Here is a 26,730-nt window from a genome sequence, read left to right as displayed (position 1 = left end):
TTATTGTATTTATTTATTTTTATTGCCACCAGGTAATCTCGAAGGCTTGGTGCTGACACTAAGAATCAACAGCTTCTGATGGCCCTTTTTCCTTTATTTTTATATTATTTGATAGGACAGAGAGAAATTGAAGAAAACGGGGGCCCGAGAGGGAGAGGGAAAGAGCAACATCTGCAGACCTGCTTCATCGCTCATGAACTTTCTCCCCTGCAGGTGGGGAGCAGGGGCTCAAACCTGAACCATGTGCTTAACCAGGTGCCCCAATGCCCCACCCCCAGCACTGTATTTAAACCTACCCCTTGAGGACATGTGAGTGGTGGGACCACCCTGCCTTCCCCTCACTGTCAGCAAGAGCCCCACGCTTCATATTCCCACCCCGTCTAAGCCCAGGTTCTATATTCACGGTCACCTTGTGATCCAACTTGCACCCACCCTAGGGGAAGCCTGAAGGAACAGGAGAATGGGGGTTCCTGGGCAGAGGGGGTGAGCCTTCTTGCTAGGCCAGCCTGCTTTAGAAACATTTCCAAGAGGTCCTGAACACTTGCACACTTCTGCTGTGACCCGTTGGTGTTGGCTAATTAATTGAATTGGAGATGAGGATCTCTACCTGGGTTGCAGGAGTCCATTTTCTACCTACATCCTCACGAGAGGGAGAGAGAGCAGTGTCTTCCATTTCTTACAAAGCCACTAATTCTATCCTAAGGGCCCCATCCTCATTACCTCATAAACCCCAACGACTCCCCCAAAGGCTCCTGCTCCAAATACTGCCATATTGGAGGTCAGGTAGGGCTTCAACATTTAAGTTTTTTTTATAAAAAAATTCTTTATTGGGAAATTAATGTTTTACATTTGACAGTAAATACAATAGTTTGTACATACATAACATTTCCCAGTTTTCCATATAACAACACAACCCCCACTAGGTCCTCTGTCATCTTTCTGGACCTGTATCAACGTTTAAGTTTTGAAGCACTAAAACTGTAGCACTCACTGTCACTGTCAGGTGGGAAGAGGCGTCAAAATGACGTAAGTGGACATGGTGTAGGTACCAGGCAGCCACAGTAAGACACTTCATGTTCCTGCCACAGTACACTCCAATGGAGGCAGCATGGAAAGCTAACTCTGAGCTCAGAGTTGGTTCTTTTTTTTCTTTTAATATTTTTTAAAATTATCTTTATTTATTGGATAGAGACAGCCAGAAATTAAGAGGGAAGAGGGGGAGAGAGAGAGAGAGAGGGAGAGAGAGAGACTTGCAACAGTGCTTCACCACTTGCAAAGCTTTCCTCCTGAGGTGGGGGCCGGGGGCTGGAACCAGGGTCTTTGCACACTATATCTAACATGTGCACTCAACCAGATGCGCCACCACCCAGCCCCTAAACTGGTGCTGGTTCTTACCCTTTTCTTTGCTGAGTAGCAAGTGAGCACAGCTCCAACTGAGAAATGTGAACCAACCATGACAGAGGCCACAGGGCAGCTGTTTGGACGGTCCCAAGCAGGAGGTGAAGCAATAGAAACCCTCTCATCCTGCTGGATCAACACCAGTGATTGTCCACTTAGCTTAAAATTGGATGTGTTTTAAGCCGTTAGAAAAAAGATGTATGTGTTCACAAACCTCGTTTCAATTTGCAAAAGTCAGCTGTCCATTCACCCTGCAATCTCTTGATGTCAGGTCAAGGCTTTTTCTTCAAGAAACAAGTTCACCACAGTCTCCCCTAAATACATTATCTGGGAGTCTCTCTATGTATTTTTTTTTTAACTGGAAAAGGACTGAAAGCTGTTTGCCGAGCAGTATGAGCACAGCAGTCCTGCAGCTTCTTCTCATCTTCCTGCTGCTCCAACCCTTGTCTCATCTGTCCTATACCAGTGCCACCCAACCTCAGCTCCTCTTTTCACACCAAGTTCACCAATTTACACCTTGTTTGAATACATTTACAATCATGCTGAAAAGCACACTGGAATAAGTGGGTTTGAACACAAATGATTCTTGTTAAGTGAACTGGCCTCACCCAGCCTCCTCAGCCACTGGGAGCAGAAGTGTCAGCTGCCAGACATGAACGGCTGGAGGGCTTGTGGGTACTTGGCAGGGTATTTACTTAGTTCACTCTATGAGCTGATTTAAGAGAGTGTCAGTCACATGTGACCTTTTGAGCAACAAGGGTGCTCTAAAAATCAGATTAATGCTTTGAGAGCACCGGAAGAAGGAGAGCAAGGACCCTGCATTAGTTTCCATTTGTTGTTTTATTTTTTTTATTTTTTTTAAATATTTATTTTATTTATTTATTCCCTTTTGTTACCCTTGTTGTTTATCGTTGTTGTTGTTATTGCTGTCGTCGTTGTTGGATAGGACAGAGAGAAATGGAGAGAGGAGGGGAAGACAGAGAGGGGGAGAGAAAGATAGACACCTGCAGACCTGCTTCACCGCCTGTGAAGCGACTCCCCTGCAGGTGGGGAGCTGGGGTTCGAACCGGGATCCTTATGCCGGTCCTTGTGCTTTGCGCCACCTGCGATTAACCCACTGTGCTACAGCCCGAATCCCTTGTTGTTTTATTTTGAAATATATTTACTTATTTTATTTTAATGAGAAAGATAGATACAAAGAGAGAGACCAGAGCATTGCTTAGCTCTGCCTTATAGTGGTTATCTTGCATTGAACCTGTGACTTTGGAGCCTAAGGCATACACGTATTTTTGCATAACTATTATGTTATCTCCCTTACCCTTATTCATTGTTTTAAAGAGATTTATTTACTTATTAACAAGAAAGAAAAAAAGTGGAGCTTGTGATGCTGGGGGTCAAACTGGAGACCTCATGCTTCTAGGTCTAAGACTCCCAGACTACCACCTCCCAGGCCAGCACCCATACTCATTCTACAAGCTACCTCAGTGACATGATCTCAATGGGACCCAGTCTTCCCAAACAGCACATGTCAATCTCAACAAAACGTTGAGACTCTTCTCCCCAGGGGTGATCCCTGGTGTCTATGGCAACCTTTGTCCCATTCTCACAACATTACAAATACATCCCTGGGTATGTGTCATCTCCACTCACACAGGAGAAAACAGGCTTAGGGAGGCCATGTGATGGGCTAGGTTACACAGCTCTTTCAACTACCCCAATAGTGAGAACATTTCTCTGCCGAAAAGGGTTTCTGTCCGAATTTAGAAAGGAAGGATGGGAATAGGGAGCCAGCAGATGGCTCACCCAGTAGACTGCACATTATCAGGCACAAGGACTGAGGTTTAAACCCCAGGGCACCACAGTGGAGCCACTACAGGGGTGAAGCTCCACAGAGTGGAGCAGAGTGGAATGGCAGATGGTGTTGTGGTGTCTCTCTTATCTCTGTTTCTATCATTCTCTCTCTCAACCTCTAACTAAAGGGAAGAGAAAATGGCTGCCAAGAATTGTGGAGTCATGTAGACACTGATCCCCAGCAATAACCCTGGTAACAAGAAAATAAGTCAGTAAGTAATAGAGAGTAGCCTTAGTACGTTCCAAACACCGGAAGCTATTGGCAACAGGCTGGCTCTTAGTGAGGCCTATTCCCCAAAATGCAGTTCCAGTGGTAAATTGAGTGTTGTGTGTCTGTTTCCACAATGGGAAATTGGGGGGGGGGGGGGGGGGAGTATAAGACGAGCCCTTAGTCAAGCCAGAAAGGAGATGACCTGAAACCCATGGTACTTCTGCGACAGTGGCAAAAGCCAGTGAAGGGGAGGCACTTGAGGGATGAAGCAGATGACACCCAAGATGTTCAGAAATGAATGAGAGGCAGGAGAGGGCTGGCAACAAAGGACAAATAGGGTCATTGTCTGCAGGTGTGTTTTCGTTCATGGAAAGCAGGCTCAGCTGGGCGCTCTAATTTAAACAGGGGGCTGCAGGGAGCCTGCAGGGGCCTTGGGAAACTGCCTGCTGACCTGGTCTTTCCCCACCAGGCTGCTGCTAGAACAGAACAAGTGTTACCTGCGAGCATCGGAGCAGGGATGGCCCAGTATATATCAGACACTCCAGTGCCACCAGATTGCCTGCGTCCCCCCTCTCGGGGAGAAGCCAAACTTGTCTCTTATCGGTTCCGATGTGTTTCATTCCCATATCCTCCCACAGGGGCAAAAAGGCAGTGAAACACCCCAGACAAAATGCTGACTAGCCAGCGGTCCCCCCGGCTCCCCAGGCTGAGTTCTAGAGACCAGGCTGCTGCTTTCTTCTTTTGGCAGTCTTTCCCTGCTAATCAATGAAGCTCTGCCCCACCATGGGCGGGAGAACAAAGCAGGGAATGCTTTCAGCCAACATGAGCTTATTCCCAGAGCAATTGGTGCTCAGATTTAAATGAGCAAGTCAGACTGAAAGGTTCTCTTCCTGGGAAGTCTGGAATTCTTGGAGCACAGGATGCTGACAGCTGTCAAAGGCACACCAAGCAGTGCCAGCAAAACATGGCACAAATATCAAGTGCCTGTCCCTGGGTGTGGTGAGGATGAGGGGGACTACCAAGGAAGAATAACTCACTGTTCTCAGTGTGCCCTGTGTGCCAGGCTTCTGAGCTTAGAAGCATCCTGTTATCTGTGCTCAATTACACCCATCCGGGCAGATGCTGTTATGATCCTATTACCCCAGCAAAGAAACTGAGGCCAGCCCAGCACCTGGCTAGGAGTGAACAGTTAAGTAAATGGTGCAAGAACATCCAGAGCCCATTCTCCTGATTTTGAGCATTGCTGACTCCCAGAGCAGAAGGACTCAAGCTTTGAAAACCAGTCATCACCTCCTTCTCAAGGTGCCATCCCAGAGCAGCTATGGGACAGCCTGATGCCCTGTGACTGCTCTCCACAGAGCTCTACCACTATGTTCAGCTCTCACACACTCTTCCAGGGTTGCAGTAGCCTAAGAGAATCCTCTTGGTAGACAAGAGTCCTCAGAGAAACTAGGCATTTTGCCCAAAGTCACATAACTGATAAATTACAAACTCAGACCTCAGTTTGACCCTAGTTGTGGGCTCTCCACAACACCTCACCTACACCCTCTCACTTCATCATTCTCTGCTTGCAGAATCAGGAAATCTTTAGCCATCCCCCACCCCAACCCTGTGCTTCCCAGGAATTGCTCTGTGGAACCTGATCATTTCTTAGACCACAGTAAGTGGATGCCATCCAGGCCATATCCTTGTCCCTAGGATACTAGATCTGCAAGAAGTGTTCACCACACAGTTGCAGGTTCAGAGGCCTCGAAACCACATGCCCCGATGGCTCCAGGTCACCACTGAGAGACTGGACTTTGCGGCATTCTCTGGGACCCATCCATCCACAGAGAGACCACACCATTCCAACCCAGCCAGAGGATGAAGTCAACCAGCTGTCGAACAGTTTAAAGTTGGACTTGATGTGTAACTTTCATTTTTTATTTATTTTTCATTTATTATTATTATTATTTTGCCTCCAGGGTTATTGCTGGGGCTTGGTGTCTGCACTACGAAGCCACTGTTCCTGGAGGCCATTTTTCCTATTTTTGTTGACCTTATTGTTGTTAATGCTGTTATTGTTGTACAGGACAGAGAGAAATCGAGAGAGGAGGGGAAGATGGAAAAGGGGAGAGAAAAATAGACACCTGCAGGCCTGCTTCACCATTGTGAAGCAACCCCCCTGCAGGTGGGGAGCTGGAGCCTCGAAGTGGGATCCTTGCTGGTCCTTGTGCTTCATGCTATGTGCACTTAACCCACTGAGCTACCACCCAGACCTCTTGATGTGTAACTTTTAAAGACACGGCCTCCATTTGCCCTTGTCTTATCCTGAACCACCCAAACATTCAGAGCAAGGCTGGCCCTGCCTTCCTCTCCCCCAGCTGTTCCAGTCCCATCACAGCTGCTCAACTCTAGCTTCTCGTAGTACTGGGGATTGAACCTGGGGCCTCAGAGCATTAGACAAAGTCTTTTGTATCTCCATTATGCTATCTCTGCAGTTCCTCAGTCCCTCTTGACAGAAGACCCCTGGCCAAGCATATCAGAACCCCCACTGGGCACTTGTAAGAGCCCCCCACTCTCCACTCCTACCATCAGAATGTTCCAGCAACTCGAGGGGAAACACTGCTCTGTTTTCTGGCTAAGTGACCTGATTTTGCACCCCAAGATTTTTCTAATCCAACCAACCAGGAACCACACCTCAGCGCCTCCTACTAGTCCCTGTGGAGAACTTTACATCAGTAAGAATTCTTGGCTACCATGAAGAAACTAAGCTCGACCAGCTCAGGCGGAATGGAAACCATGTGAAAAATCATGACCAGGAACTTTTTCTTTCCTTCGTTTTATTGAGACAGAGTTTAATATAGCATGATGGATGTTGAAGACATAGAGCACGGTGACAAACATGTTGCAGAATGATTAACACAATGAATCTAGTTAGCATACATCACCTCATAAAGTAATTTTAAAAGGTGGTTTCTTTTTTCCCCTTTGTGATAAAACCTGTCAGACTTACTCTCTTGGCAGTTTTCAAAGACACCATACAGCACCGTTGGTTTTGTTTCCTGTTAATTCTTCCTGAAGCAGCACTGCACTATCTAAGCTTTGGGTGCACAGCGTTAAGAACCATCTGTGTGTACGGCAGTAAATTTGCCACTAAACTTCCACTTCACTCCTGCACCATGTAATCGACCAAGTTGCTAACCCACTTCCCCCTCTGCCCTTCATGTAACTACAGTTTCAATGTTTATTTTAGTGATTTAAAGTTTTGCTGTTTTCAAATGTATTAAAGATATGGCTCCTTGAGATTTTATGTTTACTTTTTGAATTTTTTCGTTTACTCATCTACTTTTTGGTGTCTTGTTTTTAATCTTTTCTTTATTCTTTATTTATTTTGGATAGAAACGGAGAGAAATTGAGAGAGAAGTAGGGAGCTGTGGAGAGAGAGAAAGAGAGAGAGAAAACTGCAAATAGTGCTGCTATTTCACCACTTGTGAAGCTTCTCCCCTGCAAGTGGGGATCAGAGGCTTGAACCAGGTCCTTGCACACTGTACTTTACCAGGTGCACCACTGCCTGGCCCTTTGTTTATTTGTTTTTTAAAGCACAGGGGTAAAATCATGCTGTTGTCTTTCAACATATGACTTATATCCAAAGACAGGATTTTCTTCTTTTTTTTTTTTATCCCAAAGCACTGCTCAGATCTTGCTTATGGTGGTGCTAGGGACTGAACTTGGGGCCTATGATGTGCCAAGGAAGAAAGTAGTTACATAACCATTATGCTATCTCCACAGCCCAGAGCTTCATTTTTTTCCCCCTGGACAGTATCTGTTGTGTACATTTTTTTTGTTCATTCATTTCGTAAACATGAAGGTGTAGTTAGCTCTTTAAATTACTTAGTATGGTGATCCAGGAGGTGGCACAGTGGATAAAACATTAGACTTTATTGCTTGAGGTCCTGAGTTCAATCCCTGGCAGCACATGTACCAGATTGATGTCTGGGTCTCTGTTCCTTCTCATTAGTAAATAAAACCCTTAAAACAATTAATTAATTAATTAGTATGGGGGGTTGGGTGGTAGTGCAGTGGGTTAAGCACACATGGTTCAAAGCCCAAGGACCGAAGTAATGATCCTGGTTCAAGACCCCAGCTCCCCACCTGCAGGGGGGTCGCTTCACAAGCAGTGAAGCAGGTCTGCAGGTGTCTATCTTTCTCTCTTCCTCTGTCTTCCTGTCCTCTCTCAATTTCTCTCTGTCCTATCCAACAACAACAACAACAATGATAAACAACAAGGGCAACAAAATGGGGAAAAAATGGCCTCCAGCAGCAGTGGATTCCTAGTGCAGGGACTGAGTCCCAGCGATAACCCTGGAGGCAAAAAAAAAAAAATCAATTAGTATTTTTATATCTTTGAGCAGACACCCAGTAGTGGGGAAGCCATAGATATTATAGAATTTCTCTTTTTTAGATTTATTTTTATTTTATTTTATTTTACCAGAGCAATGCTCAGCTCTGGCTGACAGTGATGTGGGGGACTGAACCTGGGACTTCGGAGCCTCAGGCATGAGAGTCTCTTTGCATAACATTATGCTACCTACCCCCACCCTAGATTTATTTTATTGATTGCATGTCAGAGGTAGCTTCCCATGAGACAGAGAGGAGAGAGAAACCAGAGCATGCTCTGGCACATGCAGTGCTGGGGACCAAACTGGAAACTTTAGCCATGAGAGCCCAATGCTCAACTTAGTTGAGCCTTTTCTCCAGTCACAATATATGGCTTTAAATTTTTTTTATTAATTTATTAATTATTGTATAGAGACAGAGAGAAATTGAGAAGAAGGGGGAAGTGGAGGGACAGATACCTGAAGCCCTTCTTCACCATTCGTGAAGCTTTCCCCCTGCAGGTGGGGACCAGAGGCTCGAACCCAGGTCCGTGTGCATTGTAGCATGTACACTCAACCAGGTGTGCCACCACCCAGCCCCTATATGGATTTTTTTTAAAATAACATTTTATTTACTTACTTTTACCAGACCACTTCTCAGCTTTGGCTTATGATGGTTGCTGGGGATTGAACCTGGGGACTTTGGTGCCACAGGAATGAAAGTTTTCTTGCAAAATCATTAAACTTTCTCCCCAGCCTCCTACAAATAATTCTAAAGAACAGATGTTTTCCATCCTTCCATGGAAAATTTTCAATGATGATGAAAGTGTACTGTGACATACGGCTCATCTTCACCCTACTCGTACAGAAATACATGTGTTCTGTTTTGTCGTCACCAGGACTTGACTATACTGAACTGACTTTTTGAGATACAGATAAAGAGACAGAGATTGACTTTTTCAGATTGAGACACAGCAGCTTCTTCTAATCTGGGGGTGGGGGGGGGGTTAAGCACCATCCCGAGTTGAGCACTCGGCAAAGGAACCACACTATCCAGGTGAGCTATATCCTCATCCCTTTGATCACAATATTGCCATGGAGAGAATATGGGCTTTGCAGTCAGATACAAGTCCTTATGCACTGTTGAACTTGATCAAGACTCATTCTCATTCACTTCCCACCTTTAAGACTCTGAAACCCACGTACAAGCACCTTGCATGGTTATTGGTAATCAGTGAGTGCCGTTTTCTCCTCTTTTGATTTTTTAAAATTATTATTTATTGCCACCAAGGTGGGGGTCAGTGCCTGCATGACACATCCACTGCTCCAAGTGGTAAATATATACGATTTATAGAGAAATTTGAGAGGGAAGGGGGAATAGACACCTACAGCATTGCTGCTGGTGAGGACCGAGGTCTTGAAGCTGTGTCCTTGCTCGTGGTTTAATGTGTGCGTTATTGGGTATGGCACCACTTACCCCTTGATGTGTTGTTTTGTTTTTGATATTCAGTCACTTTCCCTTGATCAATAGTCCTCAAGAGAAAAGGTCACTTTTGGCTGTCACAATAGGACATCTAGTGACATCTGGTGGGTAGAGGCCAGAGATGGTATTAAACAACCTATAGTTCCTGCCCCCAAGTCAGTGGAACTGAGACTGAGAACCCTGCCCAACTTAAAGGATCCACACCACAGTATGGTGTGCAGATCTGGATGAGGAAGTGGACATTCAGAAAAGCTGGCTGACCTACATACAAATAGATCACAGTGCTTGTGGTGGGAGTAAGTTCAGACTCTCCAACAAAGAACCAGCTTCCTCTCTACCACTCTACCATGTCTTAAGCAGAGTAAGAATTTTAAAGAAAATTTTTAAGTGTTTATCACACCAAAGTAAAAGACTCTGGGGTGGGTGGGTGGGTGGGGAGAATACAGGTCCATGAAGGATGATAAATGACATAGTGGGGGTTGTATTGTTAAATGGGAAACTGGGGAATGTTATGCATGTACAAACTATTGTATTTACTGTTGAATGTAAAACATTAATTCCCCAATAAATAAATAAATTTAAAAAGAAAAATCAGTGTTATGGGAGTCGGGCGGTAGTGCAGCAGGTTAAACACACGTGGCTCGAAGCGCAAGGACTGGCTTGAGGATCCCAGTTCAAGCCCCCGGCTCCCCACCTGCAGGGGAGTCACTTCACAGGCGGTGAAGCAGGTCTGCAAGTGTCTTTCTCTCCCCTTCTCTGTCTTCCCCTCCTCTCTCCATTTCTCTGTCCGATCTAACGACAACAATAATAACTACAACAATAAAACAACAAGGGCAACAAAAGGGAAAGTAAATAAAATTTAAAAAATTAAAATAAAAAAAAATCAGTGTTATAATTCTTGAAAAATAAAGCCATAGTGACAGGAAAAGCTAATGAACTCAACATTTCATCGGTACGTAGTATTTATAGACCAGATGCAACGCAGACTCAGCTTCACTGCTTGCCTCTTAGCAAGTATCTGCAATCCAGCAAACTATCACAGTGGGTAGTTTGCTTTTTGATCTTTCAGAAAGTAACTTTCCAAAGGTTATTTCGCATGAGACATGTCATACTTATCAAGAATCAAGGAAAATAAAAATGCATGTAAGCATCGATTTTTACGCAAGAAAGTTAATTGCTCAGTATACCAATATTCGTGATTAAGCTCAAGGTTCAAGTCTGTTCATTAACTTTATAATGGCTAGGCAGTTTTAGAAATATTGGCATCAACGTAAGTATAAATTAAATAAAAAATTCAAGCCTTTAAGAGAGTATCCAAACTCCTCCACTTGAACCACTATTGATGTATTATTATGTATTGATGCTTTTTGATGTATTGCATTATTATATATCGATGTTTTGCAATAGCCAAAGAGGCCCATCTGAGACCTACAGATTACATTTGGGCCACTAAAAAAGTACAAAAACTATTATTGTTATAAATATGTGAACCTACATACTTTGTTAGCCTATGTTAAATAAAAACAATTTAGGCCAGTCTGACACCTGCTGCCCCACATCCCAAAACCCCATTATCATCAAGTTCTAGTGTAGAACTTTTCTATTGAACCATCTTTCACTAACTCCTCAACAGAACACTATACAGAGCACTAATCTTCAATGGTTAAATATATACTTTCTGATTGTGTGTTGTCAGTGTGCATTACAATGATGCCTAAGAACTGTAGGAGATTATGTAAAAATTTAAGACTTCTGAGGGTGGGTGGCAGTGCATCTGGTAGAGTACACACATCATAGTGAACAACGATCCAGGTTCAAGCCCCTACCTCTCCACTTAAAGGGAGGAAACTTCATGAGCAGTGAAGCAGTGCTGCAAATGTGTCTATCTTCCTGCCTGCCTCTGCATTTCTTTCTACATATATCCAAGATAAATCTAGAAAACTGGAGAATCTTATACATGTGCCAACTACTATATCTACTGTAAACCACTAGGCCAAGTTAAAAAAAAAAAGTCTTCTGGCTAGTGTGCATGTTTAATTACTGACAAATGGATCAGATCTCCTTTTTATTTAGGGCTGTGCCCAGAGCTGACCTCTCAGGCCCATGCTGTGCCCACAGACCCAGCACCTTCCTTTTTTTTTTTTTTTTAGTATTTATTCCCTTTTGTTGCCCTTGTTTTATTTTTGTAGCTGTTATTGATATCACCATTGTTGGACAGAACAGAGAGAAATGGAGAGAGGAGGGAAGACAGAGAGGGGGAGAGAAAGATAGACACCTACAGACCTGTTTTACCGCCTGTGAAGCGACTCCCCTGCAGGTGGGAAGCCAGGGGCTCAAACCAGGATATAAACAGGCAAATTTCTAATTATTTAAGTACACACCAGACAGAAGTGAAGCTACTTAGTGTAGTGTGGGCTTTAAAATTTTGAGTCATCTGACATTCCAGGGTTGGTTTACCAATGGATCTAAGATTTTTTTTTTTTTTTTTTTGCCTCCAGGTTTATTGCTGGGGCTTGGTGCCTGCACCACAAATCCACTGCTCCTGGTGGCCATTTTTTCCACTTTTTATTGGATAGGACAGAGAGAAGTTTAGGAGTCAGGAAAATAGCTTACTTGGGCAGGATATCTGCCGTGGATACAATTCAGCTTCCAAGCACCCAGTACACCACATGGGAGTATTACAGCAGTAGGATAATTCCTAGTGCTGTGGTGTCTCTCCCTCTATCTGAAAAGCTCAGCCTTAAGAATAAAGCCCCAGTAATGATTAAAAATTAGTGCAATAAACAAAGCTGCTTTTCTATTAGGGTAAAGTCACTTTTATTTAGAAAAGAGATAACATATAGAGACGAGAAAAAGGCAAACTAGACTCGCACAGAAAATAGTTTCATTTCTGCCACAATAGTTTACATCATTCTACTCTAATTCTATTTATAGTCAGTGGCAAAACCACTTAGAAATGACACCATAAGCTGAACTTTATTTTAAAGTTCATAAAAGGCTCCACAATATCAGTTACAAACAGAATTCAGTATCTCCCATTTTACACTTTCACACGACAATGTACTGTATAAACAGATATATTTGAAAGTTTTGTTCTGCATGCTAACACATTTCACTAGCTTGTTTTACCATTGAATTTTTAATATCAAAGCAAAAAGATTTATCATATTCTATTAGACAGAATTAATCTCAGAAAGCCCTTATCAAATCAGACTTAGTCTTGTTTATAAACACCCACACACATGCTGAAGTGGAGAGCGAAATGCAAGAAAACTACCTTGGTAGGAACAAATGCTTGAGATTTTAATCACATCCCTCTTGAACAAGCAGTACAGTTTGTTTTATTTTCAAAAGACAATAGTCAATTTCATCCTCAGTGATGCAATTGGTAATACTGCACAGAAGCTTAGTATGAATTCACAATTCCACAGGAATCTGAAAGTTACCAAGGCAATTTTCCCTTTTAGGATCATAAAGACTACAGACTTAAACTTGTTCTTTTTCCTTATAGTACACAAATTTTCTAGACATCCATAAAAAAGAAAATATAAATAGTCTCAGTATGTTGGGTAGAATCATATACTATGGCCAAAATATTTTACTGAGGGACTAAGACGATTTAATGTTATCTAGTCCAAGTCCATATTAACAGAGCTCTTCTCATTAGGGTAACATTCACCATTCTGATGTGGAGGCTCAGCACCAAAATTATTGTTGCCTTCTACATCTTCCTCCTTTTTCTCAGTATTTGGGCCATTTGTTGTTCTTTCCAGTTTAGGTGATTCAATTTTTGGTTTCGGTTGTGTTACAACAGGTTCACAAGTACTGTTCAATTCCTAAGGAAGAAAAACAAAACCAGTAATTAGATTCAATTTATTTCCAACTGCTTCCCTATATGCCCCAAAGAATATTTTTCTACCAACTCCAACTTCAGATATCTCAAATAATTTAATTTTCTCATTACTCTTACCTAAAACTATCGCTGGAAGTCTGATTAAAAGAAATGGGATTAACTCATGAGTATAAAGGTAGGTTATAAAAAAAAAAAAAAAAAAGAAATGGGATGTTCAGCGGGGAAGCAATTGCAGAAGCCAGACCTTCCACCTTCTGCATCCCACAATGACCCTGGGCCCACACTCCCAGAGGGATAAAGAATAGGAAAGCTGTCAGTGGAGGGATGGGATACGGAGGTCTGGTGATGGGAATTGTGCGAAGCTGTATCCCTCTTATTCTATGGTTTTAACAAGGAAAATAAATAAAAGAAACAGGAACACTCCATGCTGTGTCAAAAACTGATGTACTAAGAACAGACATTTAATTCTTACATAAGAAGGTAGGAATTATAACCTCAAAATCTGAAGGGGGGAAAATACTAATGAACCAAAAACCTGAATTCAAGTTTACAACTACTGTCCTCCAAGGCTCACATTCCTTTAACTGTCAATGTGTTTTGAGTATCTGTTCAGCCAGAAAGTAGTTTTTTCATTTCTGTCTCAATTCCATTTTAGCCTTCCTCAAGCACTCAGGAAGGCATCTCATGATAAAACACCCAGCTATGTCTTTTCCATTGCCCAGAATTCCTTTAACTGTTTTAGTCCACTGTACTAACATCAATTTAAATATATTCCCATACTTATTAACTCTTCCATTAGGTGAGTCACACAGGGGAAAGAAACATTATCTGTTAACTAAAAGTTTATCTCCTAAAACAATGGTTGGCACATTATAGAAGCTCAGTAAGTGTACTTGTAGAGCCAAGTGAGGTAGAAGATTTTTCTATAAATAGCTGTTTATGGTTCAATTACAACTTGAGGCCCTAGGAAATATAGCTGTAAAAACATTAGAAAGTAGCATTTACCTTTATTTTTGCTTTTATTTCCTGAGCACGCACAACTGGATCCTGATCAAGACTCTTTTTAGCTTGAGCATTCATGACATTATTCATCCACTCCATCACTTCATTAACAGATTTCTCAACCTTCTTCATTTCAGATTCATCAATATGGTTGTATTTCTCATCCTAAATGGAAAAGGGACAGTCATACTGTACAACTAGGTATTTAACAGTAGTAACATTTAATTTGACCCAATTCTGCACTATGCTCAAATCTACATCTGATCTCAAATACCAAAAATAAACCTCTCATTTAAGAATGATAACAATTCTGAGGCAGGGCCAGGCAGTGGCACACCTGGTCAAGTGCACACATTACAGTGCATAAGAACACAGGTTTAAGCCCCTAGTCCCACCTGCAGGGGGAAAGCTTCACGAGTGGTCAAGCAGGGCTGCAGGTGGCTCTTTCCCTCTCTACCTACTTCCCCCTCTCCTCTCAATTTCTCTCTCCTTCCAGTAATAAATAAGTAAATAAATTTGAAAATAATTCTGAGGGAGCCAGGCAGTAGTGCAGCAGGTTAAGCACAGGTGGCTCAAAACGCAAGGATAGGCGTTAAGGATCCCAGTCCAAGCCCCCGGCTCCCCACCTGCAGGGGTGTCACTTCACAGACGGTAAAACAGGTCTGCAGGTGTCTATCTTTCCCTCCTCTCTCCATTTCTCTCTATCCTATCCAACAACAGCAACAACAATAATAACTACAACAATAAAACAACAAGGACAACAGGAGAGAATAAAGAAATAAATATTTAAATAATTTTGAGGCACCAGAGGTCCTAGGTTCAATCTTTAATCCCCAGCACCATAAGCCAGAGCTGAAATGTGCTGGGTACCACCCTGCCTACCGCTCCCTCCCAAAAATGAAAAATTCAAATATAAGCCTGATAAAATCCAGAGTAACATTCTCATTGTGTACAAAGATGCACCTTATTTCTGAAGTCTGCTGCTATCTTGGCATAGTGCTGTAACCTCTGTCCTAGTTCTTCAAACATCTTTGGCCGTTCCTCGGCTTCTTGAAATCGGACTTTAATTGGAGTGCCGATTTTCTAAAATAAAATGCAATGACTGTTAGTCCTAAGTAATCTTAACAATCTAAAACACAAGTAGCTACTTCCTAGGAAGGCACAGGAACTTACCATCAACTCCTCCAGCTTGTCTACATAAGCTTGTTTAGCTTGGTCTTCTCCTTCTTCATAGAGCCAGTTTTCAGTATCTGTGAGCAGTCTCAAAAAATTTTGATGGTCCTTATACATAACATATGAAAATAGGTATTAGTGACAAACTCACTTTAAAGGTTTTCACAACAAAGTAGAGTCATCATTAGAGGTATTAACACTAAAGTCAACATTACTAGGGTTTCAGTTTTGTTGAATCTCTTTACTGTAAAATGTGATTAGTAGCTAACACTATGCTATAGTTACAAGATACAATGTTTTGTGAAATCTTTTACAAAGGGAATTTGAGATTTTTTTTGGTATATAAATTGCTCTAATTTACAATATTGTATCTTAAAAGTCCAACTGTGTCAATCTACATTGAAATGTTATTATGGAAGAACAAGTGTTTTCCCACTCTCTGAAACAAACTGGCTCTTGCTATTTATTCCCACAACACTCAAATACTAAAAGGGAAACTAGATATGCTGACAGTTCAATCACTGAACATATGAAAACAATCCTTCCTAACAGGTTCAAATATTTCAACTCTAGTTTATTCTATTTCAGTATCTATTTCTAGTATATTCTATTTCAGATTCCAGGCCCAATCAGAAACCCAGGAAAAAATGAAGCCAGAGTCAAGAACTGAAATATACTGCAAGATAGCCAGAAAATCTTACTTTAGAATTAAAAACTAAATTCTTTTTAAGCTCACAATTAATCAGTAGATTACCCTAGATTTCTACTGAGCCAATTTCCTTTTCCAAGTTCCATCTTTTACAGGTGTACTTTTGGAATTTACTCAAAGTGGGATGACTAGACGAGTAAGTCTTATGGAATAAAACAATGACAGAACAACCAAGTAATCACAGAAATATGGTGGAGGTCTAGGGCAACAAAAGGGAATAAATAAATATTTAAAAAAATAAAACTTAATAAAAAAAAAAGAAGTATGTCAGAGGTCTATGAAAGCAAGAATTTTATTAATCTGTGCTGCTCACTTAACTATGATGCCATGAACTATCTGAAAGGTTCTTACAGATGATAAAAAAAAAAAATAAAGCCATCTGGATAAAACAGAACAGATTAAACGTGCACATCACCAGTCAGCCTCTTTTTCTCTAAGATTTTGTGTTTATACAACTTCTACTTCAAGTTGTTCGTCGTTCTCAAAAAAGTTACATAATCTACAGGTTCAAGCCCCCCATCCCCACCTGCAGGGGGAAAGCTTTTATAAGTGGTGAAGCAGGGCTGTAGGTGTCCCCCTTCCCTCTCGATTTCTGGCTGTCTCCATCCAATAAATAAAGACAATAATTTTAAAATAAAAATAACTTTTGAAAAAAGTTATATAATCTAGTAGAGGTGTGAATATAAAACTAAATGATTTTTTTTTAAATAAAGATGAGGACTGAAATAAGCCATAGCACCAAAGCTATGATGTAGTGAAGACAAGGTTCAAACCTTAGTCAGGCACACAGCAAAACAGCAAGCAAGCACCCTATCCAAGCGAGCATTTCACCAGCTGAATTCAATACTTCATCTAAGAATATGTAAGTAAGCACAACTCTAAACATACCTGCTCACATATAAATTTTTCATATGGTCCAAACAGCTTGTCCCTGAACTCATATACATATTCTTCCACTGCATTTTTGGCATCGTTTCTTTCCTTTTCCAATTTATCCTGCATTATCATCTTACCCTGTCAGGAAATACAAAAGTTAATTTCAGTCTTTTATAATCAGCAGTTAAACTTAGGGAAATTTAGATTCAACAATTATACCAAAAAAATCAACTAATGGTTCTTATCTACCCTTCATAAAATTACAATGTTTACAAAAAAAAACTACAATGTTACTCATTTTCTAAATATACACATGGATGTATTTGCCATTACATTATATAGCGTTCACATTTCATACTAAGAGAAAATGAATCCACTGCTTTTACATAATTTTTCCCTTACTGTAGTTACAAAGTTGCCTTATATTGGGATTTCCATCAATGTATAATGGCCTTACAACTTTGCCACCCATGTTTAAGGATACATAAAAGTAAATGGAATGGGAGTCGGGCGGTAATGCAGCAGGTTAAGCGCATGTGGCGTGAAGCACAAGGAAGGGCCAGTGTAAGGATCCCTGTTCCATCCCCGGCTCCCCACCTGCAGGGGAGTCGCTTCACAGGTAGTAAAGCAGGTCTGCAGGTGTCTATCTTTCTCTCCCCCCCGCCCCAGTCTTCCCCTCCTCTCTCCATTTCTCTCTGTCCTATCTAATGACGACAGCAATAACAACAACAAAAAAGGGTCAACAAAAGGGAAAATAAATATTTAAAAAATTTTTTTTAAAAAGTATATGGAGTATAATTTCGTGTTAACTGCCTAAACACATTGCTCCCAGTTTGGTCTCTCTCTCTATCTCTCCCTTCCCTCTCGATTTCTGGCTGTCTCTATCCAATAAATAAAGATAATAACAATTTAAAATAAAAAGTTATATAATCTAGTAGAAGTGTGAATATAAAATTGGAAACTACATCTCAATAATTTCACACACTCTAGACTACACAAAGCATTATGTACTTTAATAGAAATCTTTAACAGTCAGATGTCTGTCTGATATGCATGCCTGAAGTCCTTGGTTCAATTCCTGGCACCCTACGTACCACAGTGGTGCTCTGGCCTGTGCGTGTGTCTGTCTGTCTCTCTGAATTTCTATCATGTGCTACAAGTAAAATAAATGTTTCTAAAAAATAAATATAAGAGAGTTGAGAGAGGGTGAGGAGGATAGCATAATATTCTGCAAAAGACTTCCATGCCTGAGGCTTCAAACTGATTTAATCCCTCATACCACAATCAACCAGAGTTGCGCAGTGCTCTAGCACATACTAAAAAAGAAATACCGGAGCCAGGTGGTGACACACCTGGTTTAGGGCACACGCTATAGTGCACAAGGACCCAGGTTTGAGCCCCCAACCCCCACCTGCAGGAGGAAAGCTTAACAAGTGAAGCAGGGCTACAGGTGTCTCTCTGTCTCTCTCCCTCTCTGTAACCCCCTACCCTTTCAATTTCTGGCTCTCTAGCCAATAAATAAAGATAATTAAAAAATTTTTAAAATACCTGTGTATTTTTTCTCTTTAATATAGCTGAGATACCTATATATTATGATCTTATGTTCTTCACATGAAGTTCAGTGACTGTATACCAAGAAGAAATGATCTACAGTACAGATCTCTTTAATAAGGATTTTTTAATATTTTAATGAGAGAGACAGAGAGAAGGACAAGAGTACTATTCATCTCTTGGTTTATGACAGTGCAGGGGGTTGAATCTGGCAGCTCAGAGCCTCAAGCATCAAAGTCTTTTGCATAAGCATAATGCTGTCTTCCTAGCCCCCAATAAGGATTTTCAAAATATTAACTGGAATTGTTAGGATATTCAACTGAAATTCAAGCAGTTTGGCTCACTTCTACCCTGAAAACTGTCTAAATCTTAGAATATGGAAAAGAAGTATAGTCATTTACAATTATAAAACATGGGCACTGCATCCAAACTACCATATTACAAAATAAAAATATTTCCTAAAGTACTTACCTCTGTTTCGATGTACATATTGAGAAGGTCTTTCCCTAACTGCCAGACCAAGTTGGCTTCAATAGGTAGTTCAACATTAACAACCTTTATTTTGGGTTTTTTAGCTTCTGGTGGTTGGTCAACTTTCTTTTCATTTGCCTTAGGAAGGGGAGAGCAAGAAAAAAAAAGTTGGAGCTCTTTAATTCTTGAAAAACAAAAACATCCCCCCATCACACTTTACCAGTGACCTGAAGCACAATTCATACAATTGACAGGCCATCTAGCTCCACCTCGTTAAGTCCGGGACTGCGATTACACTGAAATAGCCACAGCTGCCTTGACGAGTCCACAGGACATTTTTCATATTAAACGAAAATTTCACCTCTTCCTGTTGAAACTAGTCTTCACTGGCCTTTTCATTCTAGCCTTAAGCAATGTCTGTGACTCCAAACATGAATATCATTGTCAAAATGCCACAAGTGATAATCCAGAGGGACCTGAAGACAGCTCATCCAGCAGGGCGTGTACCTGCTCACTGGTGCGGCCCGGGAATCGGGCGCAGCACCAAGTGTGAGTGCCTCGGCACCCAGGAAGGAGACTCCAGTGCCGTGGCAGCTTGTTCTCCCTCTCCCCAACTCACCAAGTGGAAAATGTTGGCTGAGGAGAAGCAAAATCACGCATGAGCAAGGCCCCAGCTAAGCAAAGATAAATAAATGATAACCTAGAATGTAACAGCAACCAGTGCTCAATGTTAGAATCAATGCTACTGCTTCCTATAATACTTGAGTTCCTGTATCTGAGTATTGTACTTACGTTAATTAGAATTACCCTGCTAAATGCTTTTATAAGCTTCCTACTGAATTTGGAGAATTCATATACACACATTCTCAGACATACATGTGTATCCTTATTCCAATCATATGCCTTTGTGTCATACTGTTTCTCAGTTGGCTCCTCTAGGTAAAAAGACAAAAGTGGGACCCACGCGCAGGGGAAGCTTCATGAGTGCTGTAGCAGTGCTGTAGCATCTCTCCTGTCTCTCTGCCCTTTTCCCTCTAACTATAAATAAACACATTCTCCATTTGTAGTGGAGGAATCATGCTGCCCGAGTGACTCCCCGGCTGCCCGGAAACTTTGAAGCTAGTCCTCCCTCCCAAGCACCAGGTCCCTGAAGCTGCCCTCTTCTTCATCTTCCACTTCTTGGCTACCGAACACCACCAGGTTCCAGATGCTGCTACGATGCCAACTCAACTTCCCAGAACAGACAACCCCACCAGTGTGTCCTGGAGCCCCGCTTCCCCAGAGCCCTTCCCCACTAGGGAAAGACAGAGACAGGCTGGGAGTATGGATCAACCTGCCAACGTCCATGTTCAGTGGGGAAGCAATTACAAAAGCCAGACCTTCCACCTTCTGCACCCATAATGACCCTGGGTCCATACTCCCAGAGGGTTAGAATAGGAAAGCTATCAGGGGAAGGGATGGGATATGGAGGTCTGGTGGTGGGAACTGTGTGGAGTTGTACCCTTCTTATCCTATGGTTTTGTCAATATTTCCTTTTTATAAATAAAAATTAAAAGAAAAAAAAAGACAAAAGTGGAAATGATGCTGTACATGCTAATAATACTAGTTTCTTGTGTTTTTTCAAGTAAGTTAAATACGGGCGCTAAAACAGCAAGTAGCTACTATGGCCTTTAATTTTTCTAAGCTTTTTCTACATATTTCTATTTCTGGAGGCCCCTTATAGCACACAAAGGACTCTAAAACTCAGTTGTAGAACAGAAGATAAAGTGATATCCTTGTCAACTTGGCAACATGTACCTTGAATGACTGGCAATAATAAAATGAGAAAAGGAAAAGCCCCAAGGGACAAACAGCACTGCTGCTGGATAATTTAGGCGGTTAAAGGGTGCTAAAATTCTAGGCACTTTATAGGAAAATCCAGCACTTAAAATGACAGGCAGATGGGACTAGAACACATGTTTTCTAGACCTCTAGTCAGTGTTCCTTGAGTCACTTCACAAGCAGTGAAGCAGGTCTGCAGGTGTCTATCTTTCTCTCCCCTCTCCATTTCTTTTTTAATATTTATTTTATTTATTTATTCCCTTTTGTTGCCCTTGTTGTTTTATTGTTGTAGTTATTATTGTTGTTGTCGTTGTTGGATAGGACAGAGAGAAATGGAGAGAGGAGGGGAAGACAGAGAGGGGGGAGAGAAAGACAGACACCTGCAGACCTGCTTCACCGCCTGTGAAGCGACTCCCCTGCAGGTGGGGAGCCGGGGTTCGAACCGGGATCCTTATGCCGGTCCTTGCGCTTTGCGCCACCTGCGCTTAACCTGCTGCACTACAGCCCGACTCCCCTCCCCTCTCCATTTCTGTCCTATCCAACAATGATGACATCAATAAGAATAAAAAAGGATAAAAGGGAAAATAAATATAAAAAAATTAAAATTAAAAATATATATATAGCACCATAAGCTGTTGTCATCAGCAAAGGCCTAGTCAATCAGCTTGCAGCCCCATGTCTCCTTCCCTCTAATACTAAGAGAATCCTCAATAATACTGTTCTGAGGGCAGGAGCTACAGGCAAGAAAAGTGATATCCACGCCTAGCACAGGAGTTCAACAGATATGTGAGAATCAAATGAACAATAGTCTATGTGTGGCAGTTTAGCCAGAGTAAGACTATCTGGCAGTACAATGTTAAATCAACTACTGACAAAAGCAACCATACCACAAAGAAATGCCTGGCATGATGGTAAGTCCCATGGGGGGTGGGGAGGGTGTGGCGCAGTGGATAAAGCCTTGGACTCTCAAACATGAGGTTTAAAGTTCAATCCCCAATAGCACATGTACCAGAGTGATATCTGGTTCTCTCTCTCTTTTCGTGTGTGTGTGTGTGTGTGTGTGCGTGTGCGTGTGTGTGTGCGCGCACGCGTGTGTAAGGATTCTAAAAGATTTGTGTGGTCTGGGAAGTGGTGCAGTAGATAAAGTGTTGGACACTCAAGCATGAGGTCCAAGTTCGATCCCCAGTAGCACATGTACCAGAGTGATGTCTGGTTCTCTCTCTCTCTCTCTCCTCCTATCTTTCTCATTAGTAAATAAAATAAAATCTAAAAAAAAGAAAGAAAGCAATAAAAAAAAACAAAGGACTTGAAATGAGTGGTTCCACCTATAACTAAAATTATGAAATGCTACCCTCCATCATGTTCTAGACAAATACTGAAACTACTGGCACAAGTTAGTTCATGCTCAGCGCTTAGTGAAGGGTGTAATGCTGAAACTAAGGTGCTAGTATTACAAAGAAAGCAGTGTGGCTCACCATTATTATCTCACTCTCACACAGGCAAAAGGGGAAGCTTTTAGAAATCAAAATCAGGACATACCACTCATATTGGAACCCTCACAGAATCAATCAGGTCACAGATATTAAAAACTAGTTACTTTTATCAAGTATAAAATGTATTTTGACCTCAACAGTTATATAATGTATCTGAAGATAAATAATTCTATCTCAGAATGAGAGAGAAAACCAAACCATTAATGAAAGGTTAATAATTCACATGCAACTTGCACAGAGAATGAAGTTCTGCAAAGCATAGTGATTTGGTGTTTAACAATGGAAACTTCCCAATATCGATCATCTGAACACATCCTTTAATGTTTGATTAGAAGCTATCATTTCTCTAAGGACATAACATACTTATTTAATTTAGCTTCACATACATAATGTGGAAGCAAAGCAAAAAAAAGTAATTACTCTGAAATGCAATCTGTCACTTTATCATCAGAATTTATTTAAATATGACAGATGATTTTAGAGAAGCTTTTTACTAGACTCCAACAGCCCGTGTTATTTACCATCAGACTAATTCAAGTGAAAATGAACTGCACATCACTGGGTGTCTTCATTTGTGGCCTTGGGCATCAGCAGGTAGCTCTCATACTAGAGAAGACAGCAAATATTCTGCATTCATCTTTTGCTGCCAGGAGTGGCAGTTAATCAAGAGAAGCATTTGGGTCTAAAGCAGGATATTTATTGCCTTTAGATGATTTTTAAGTTAATTCTCACTGGTTTTAGCTGAAAACACATTAAGAATTAAAAAAGAAAAAAAGCCTACAGAGTAAAATAACTTGGGCTTGCTCTTAGAACTGCAGATTTAATGATATCATTAATGATTACATGTTGCAACATTGTCTAATGGAATGAACTAGAAGAGTCACTCACTTTGTCAGCATCTGGGATTTTGTTTTCTTCTGAGGTAAGTTCAGGTGAAGGGGGAGACTGTGAGGTTTGCTGAGCATCAGTTTGTACCTGGGGCTGTGTTCCAGCTTCACTGTTGTCTTGCTGGATATTTTTCTGAAATGAAAGCCCAGGCACAAAGGATGTAGAAAGCTGGTGTACTCGTATAAAATTTAAAAGGTTATTGGGAACCAAAGACAGTACACTCAAAATTCTGAAATCTTAAGGTGGAGGGGAAAGATACTAGATAAAAGCAAAATGAAGACAAAATATTTTTTTAACTTCTTAAAAATTTCAAACCTGCAAGAAATTCTCTAATGTTAGCAGTTAATATAGTTAAACACAAGTAGTAGGCATTCTGATTAATGTGATGACAAGATCTGTCCTGTAAGAGTCTTCACCTAGCCTGATGCATACACCGACAAAAGGACAGGAAATTTACTCCATACTCTCAGAAGTGAGCTTCCAAAATCTAATTTCACAAGCAATCATTTTATATCTTGACATACATCCGTTTCACTGAATTCAACAATTACATATATTAGATAATTGCAGCTGGAGAGATAGTTCAACTTGTGGAGCCCAGGACGTTGAAATGCAATTTGTTAGCAAATCATCATCATTTATTTGGCTTTGACAGATGATTTGAGAGTACCTGAGTCTCCTGGATCAACCTCCAATGTCACATGTATAGGGTGGTATTCTGGTTTCTCTTCCTGTCTCATATGAATAAATCTAAAAACCCAGCCAATTATCACTTATTTAGTAGTTCATTATTTCAGATGCAAAGCTCTTTCTGTCCCCATTTTCTTAGCTTCCAAAATCAGACAAGTGGTCCCCACTTTCTATTTGTGATCCAGTTACTCCTACTTCAAAAGAACTCAGGCTAAAGAGTATATCCTACATGTTATAGCAGACCTTAGTCCTCAGTAAGTCTCTGGGGGTTATGTGTATGTGTTGTTTTCTGATTGTTATTAAGATTATTTCCCATCTTAAGAAGCCTCAAATATGCTAATATTCTAATCTGACCACTTTCTACCCACTTTGAAGTACCTCGAATTTTCCTTTCAGAGCTTCAAGATCCTAAAGACAGGCACATAAGTATTCAAATAAGCAATGCACTTCTGGGGTGTCTATAGTCAAATGAAACAGTATACGGCACTAGCCATTTAATTCACTGGTCCTTTTCTAGGTACCAAAACTAAAGCTCAGATGTCAACGTTCCTTAAATGTCCTAGGAACTATAATTTTGAAAACAGTTTTCCAATCACAGGTATCACACTTTCTCACAAGGTAACTAAACGAATGCCTTGACTCTTAAACTATTTGATTATCCCTAATAAATTATAATCATTGTTACTAAAATTTGACCATGCAAAACTAGTACTTATGTTTTAAGAAATGAACAGTGAAAACATTCTATTCTTTATACAAACACTCCTGTTTCTTCCTTCCACAAAATAACAAACTGTAAATTTTAGAAGTCAAACTAATATGTAGGTGCATATTTTACCAAATAAGCTTACTAACAGTCTTTTTTTTAAAAAAAGAAAAAATTCTTAATAGTTAACTTTTCAAGATAATCTTTTAAAAGAATTTTCAAAGGAACTTTACCTACTCCAAACTATCATATGTCAGTTTGAATTAAGTTATATGCAACTGAATTACAATTTATAAAATTCTAGACTGTAAATAATCTAACAATTACTACTACCATTATCCAAAATTCTAATCAAAATTAAGAGAAAAGCATTTTAACCCATTCCTACCCTTTCCTTTAGTTTAGAATTAAGGGAACTGTGTATTCAAACCCCACAGCCCTATCCACAAACTTACATCAGTATCAGGGTTTTCTGGTGGTCTCTCATTCTGACATTCCATGTCCGCTTCAACTTCATTCTCCTCAGTTGGGACTTTTTCCACCATAGATGCTGTAGAGATGGTGAAAATTCCATGGGTATTGACTCGCACTTTGACTTTCACTCTAGATTTCTCCCCATCTTTCTGCGCAGAAACATTCTGAACTATGAAGCGACCTAGAAAAAGAAAGTGACAATTTTAGAATCAAACTTAATCTCTATAAAAGAGATGAAATAGTAATTTAAAAGGAAGAAAGCTTGAAAGTACAGCCATCCCAATATTTTCTCATTTCCTCAATCAACTGGATTGTATTTTACCTTCTTTAATGTAGTCAATAAATATAACCCAATAAAACAAGACTTTTAAGTACACAGTATATTTGAGATTAGACTTCGTATGTCATAAAACCTTCAAAAGCAGGGGCACTCCAGTGACTTTTTAATTAACAATTCTAATATGCACACTATGTGTAAGACACGGAAAAAAGCAGTCCTTGCCTCTTCTTACCTTATTTTCCAGCTGGGTGACTATAAGCCAGATATGAGAATCTATTGGAATTTTAAGGCATATGATATCATGCCCATGCTTCATTTTAATCTTACAGGATTTTTCAGAGATACTATTTTTTTCTTTTTATTTTATTGGATAGAGATCAAGGAGAGACTGAGATAGAAGGAGTAGATAGAGAGGGAGAAAGAGTGATACCAGCAGCACTGTTTCACTGCTCATAAAGTCCCCCCCACCAACTACCATCACCACCACAGGGAGGGACCAGGGTCTCAAATCCAGGTTCATGTGCATTTTAACATGTGTTCAACAAGGTGTTACCACTGATCCCCCAGAGATACTATTTTTCTAGCTTAACAATAAAAACATTTTTCTACTTTTAGAAAGGAGAGGTGAGCTAAAACATGTATCAAAGCCTAAAATCATAGTGTAGTTCCATCACTGATTACTGGTTAAAAGTATAGACTTTACGGGTGGGGCGATAGCTCACCTGGTAGAGCAGACATGTTACCATGCAGTGGGATCCAGGTTCCAACTCTGGGTCTCTATTTGCAGTGGGGTGATCACAAGCAGCGAAGCAGTGCTATCGATTTCTCTTCCTCTCTCTTCCTATCTCCTCCTTCCCTCAGCTCTACCCAATAGGGGGGATTGAGGAGGGTAAGGAAGCACAAGGACCAGTGTAAGGATCCCAGTTTGAGCCCTCAGCTCCCCAACTGCAGGGGAGTCACTTCACAGGTGGTGAAGCAGGTCTGCAGGTGTCTATCTTTCTCTCCCCTTTTCTATCTTCCCCACTTCTCTCCATTTCTCTCTGTCCTAACATCAATAACTATAACAATAAAAAAACAAGGGCAACAGAAAAGAAAATAAATAATTTTTTTTTTAAAGTTAAAAAAAGAAAAGAAAGAAAGAGATAAAGAGGAAGGGACACAGGAAGGAAAGCATTGGTGCCAAGCAATGGCATATGTTAGCAAGTGCAAAGACCTGGGTCAAAGTCCCCAGTCCCACCTGCAGGGGGGAAGCTTCATGAGTGGTAAAGCAGGGCTGCATTTTTCTCTCAGCCCTCTCTATACCCCTTCCCTCTCAATTTCTCTCTGTCCTATCAAGTAAATCCTAAAAAAAAAAAAAATTAAAAAAAAATCAAGAGATAAAAAGCATTTACTCTGGGAAATCCAAGAAGACTGACAGGAGAGTGGGATATAGGATACCACTT

The 26,730-nt window shown here is 40.8% G+C and overlaps 2 protein-coding genes across 3 annotated transcripts in view; one reads left to right on the top strand and one right to left on the bottom strand.

Annotated features, from left to right (window-relative positions):
* LOC103112943 (WD repeat-containing protein 49-like) overlaps positions 1-6,725 on the top strand; it is a 91,805-nt gene extending 85,080 nt beyond the window's left edge. The window contains exon 24 of the mRNA XM_060191914.1: positions 3,930-6,725. Within this exon, the coding sequence (XP_060047897.1) occupies positions 3,930-4,137 (208 nt within the window). The 3' untranslated portion in view covers positions 4,138-6,725. The remainder of the gene's footprint in view (positions 1-3,929) is intronic.
* Positions 6,726-10,826: 4,101 nt separating this feature from the next.
* The window catches only part of HSPH1 (heat shock protein family H (Hsp110) member 1), a 39,052-nt gene continuing 23,148 nt past the window's right edge, over positions 10,827-26,730 (bottom strand). The window contains exons 11-18 of one of the 2 annotated variants that reach the window (XM_007522404.3): positions 24,990-25,189; positions 23,139-23,270; positions 18,937-19,074; positions 16,927-17,052; positions 15,330-15,437; positions 15,120-15,239; positions 14,160-14,321; positions 10,827-13,137 (exon numbers count right to left, since the gene is read on the bottom strand). In XM_007522404.3, the coding sequence (XP_007522466.1) occupies positions 12,931-13,137; positions 14,160-14,321; positions 15,120-15,239; positions 15,330-15,437; positions 16,927-17,052; positions 18,937-19,074; positions 23,139-23,270; positions 24,990-25,189 (1,193 nt within the window). In that variant the 3' untranslated portion in view covers positions 10,827-12,930. The remainder of the gene's footprint in view (positions 13,138-14,159; positions 14,322-15,119; positions 15,240-15,329; positions 15,438-16,926; positions 17,053-18,936; positions 19,075-23,138; positions 23,271-24,989; positions 25,190-26,730) is intronic. The other variant, XM_060191658.1, reaches the window with a different exon arrangement.

The sequence above is a fragment of the Erinaceus europaeus genome, chromosome 5, assembly GCF_950295315.1.
Source record: "Erinaceus europaeus chromosome 5, mEriEur2.1, whole genome shotgun sequence".
In the NCBI taxonomy this organism is placed as follows: Eukaryota; Metazoa; Chordata; class Mammalia; order Eulipotyphla; family Erinaceidae; genus Erinaceus; species Erinaceus europaeus.
Note: the sequence above shows the minus strand (reverse complement) of the source record. Positions and strands in the feature narration are given on the sequence as shown.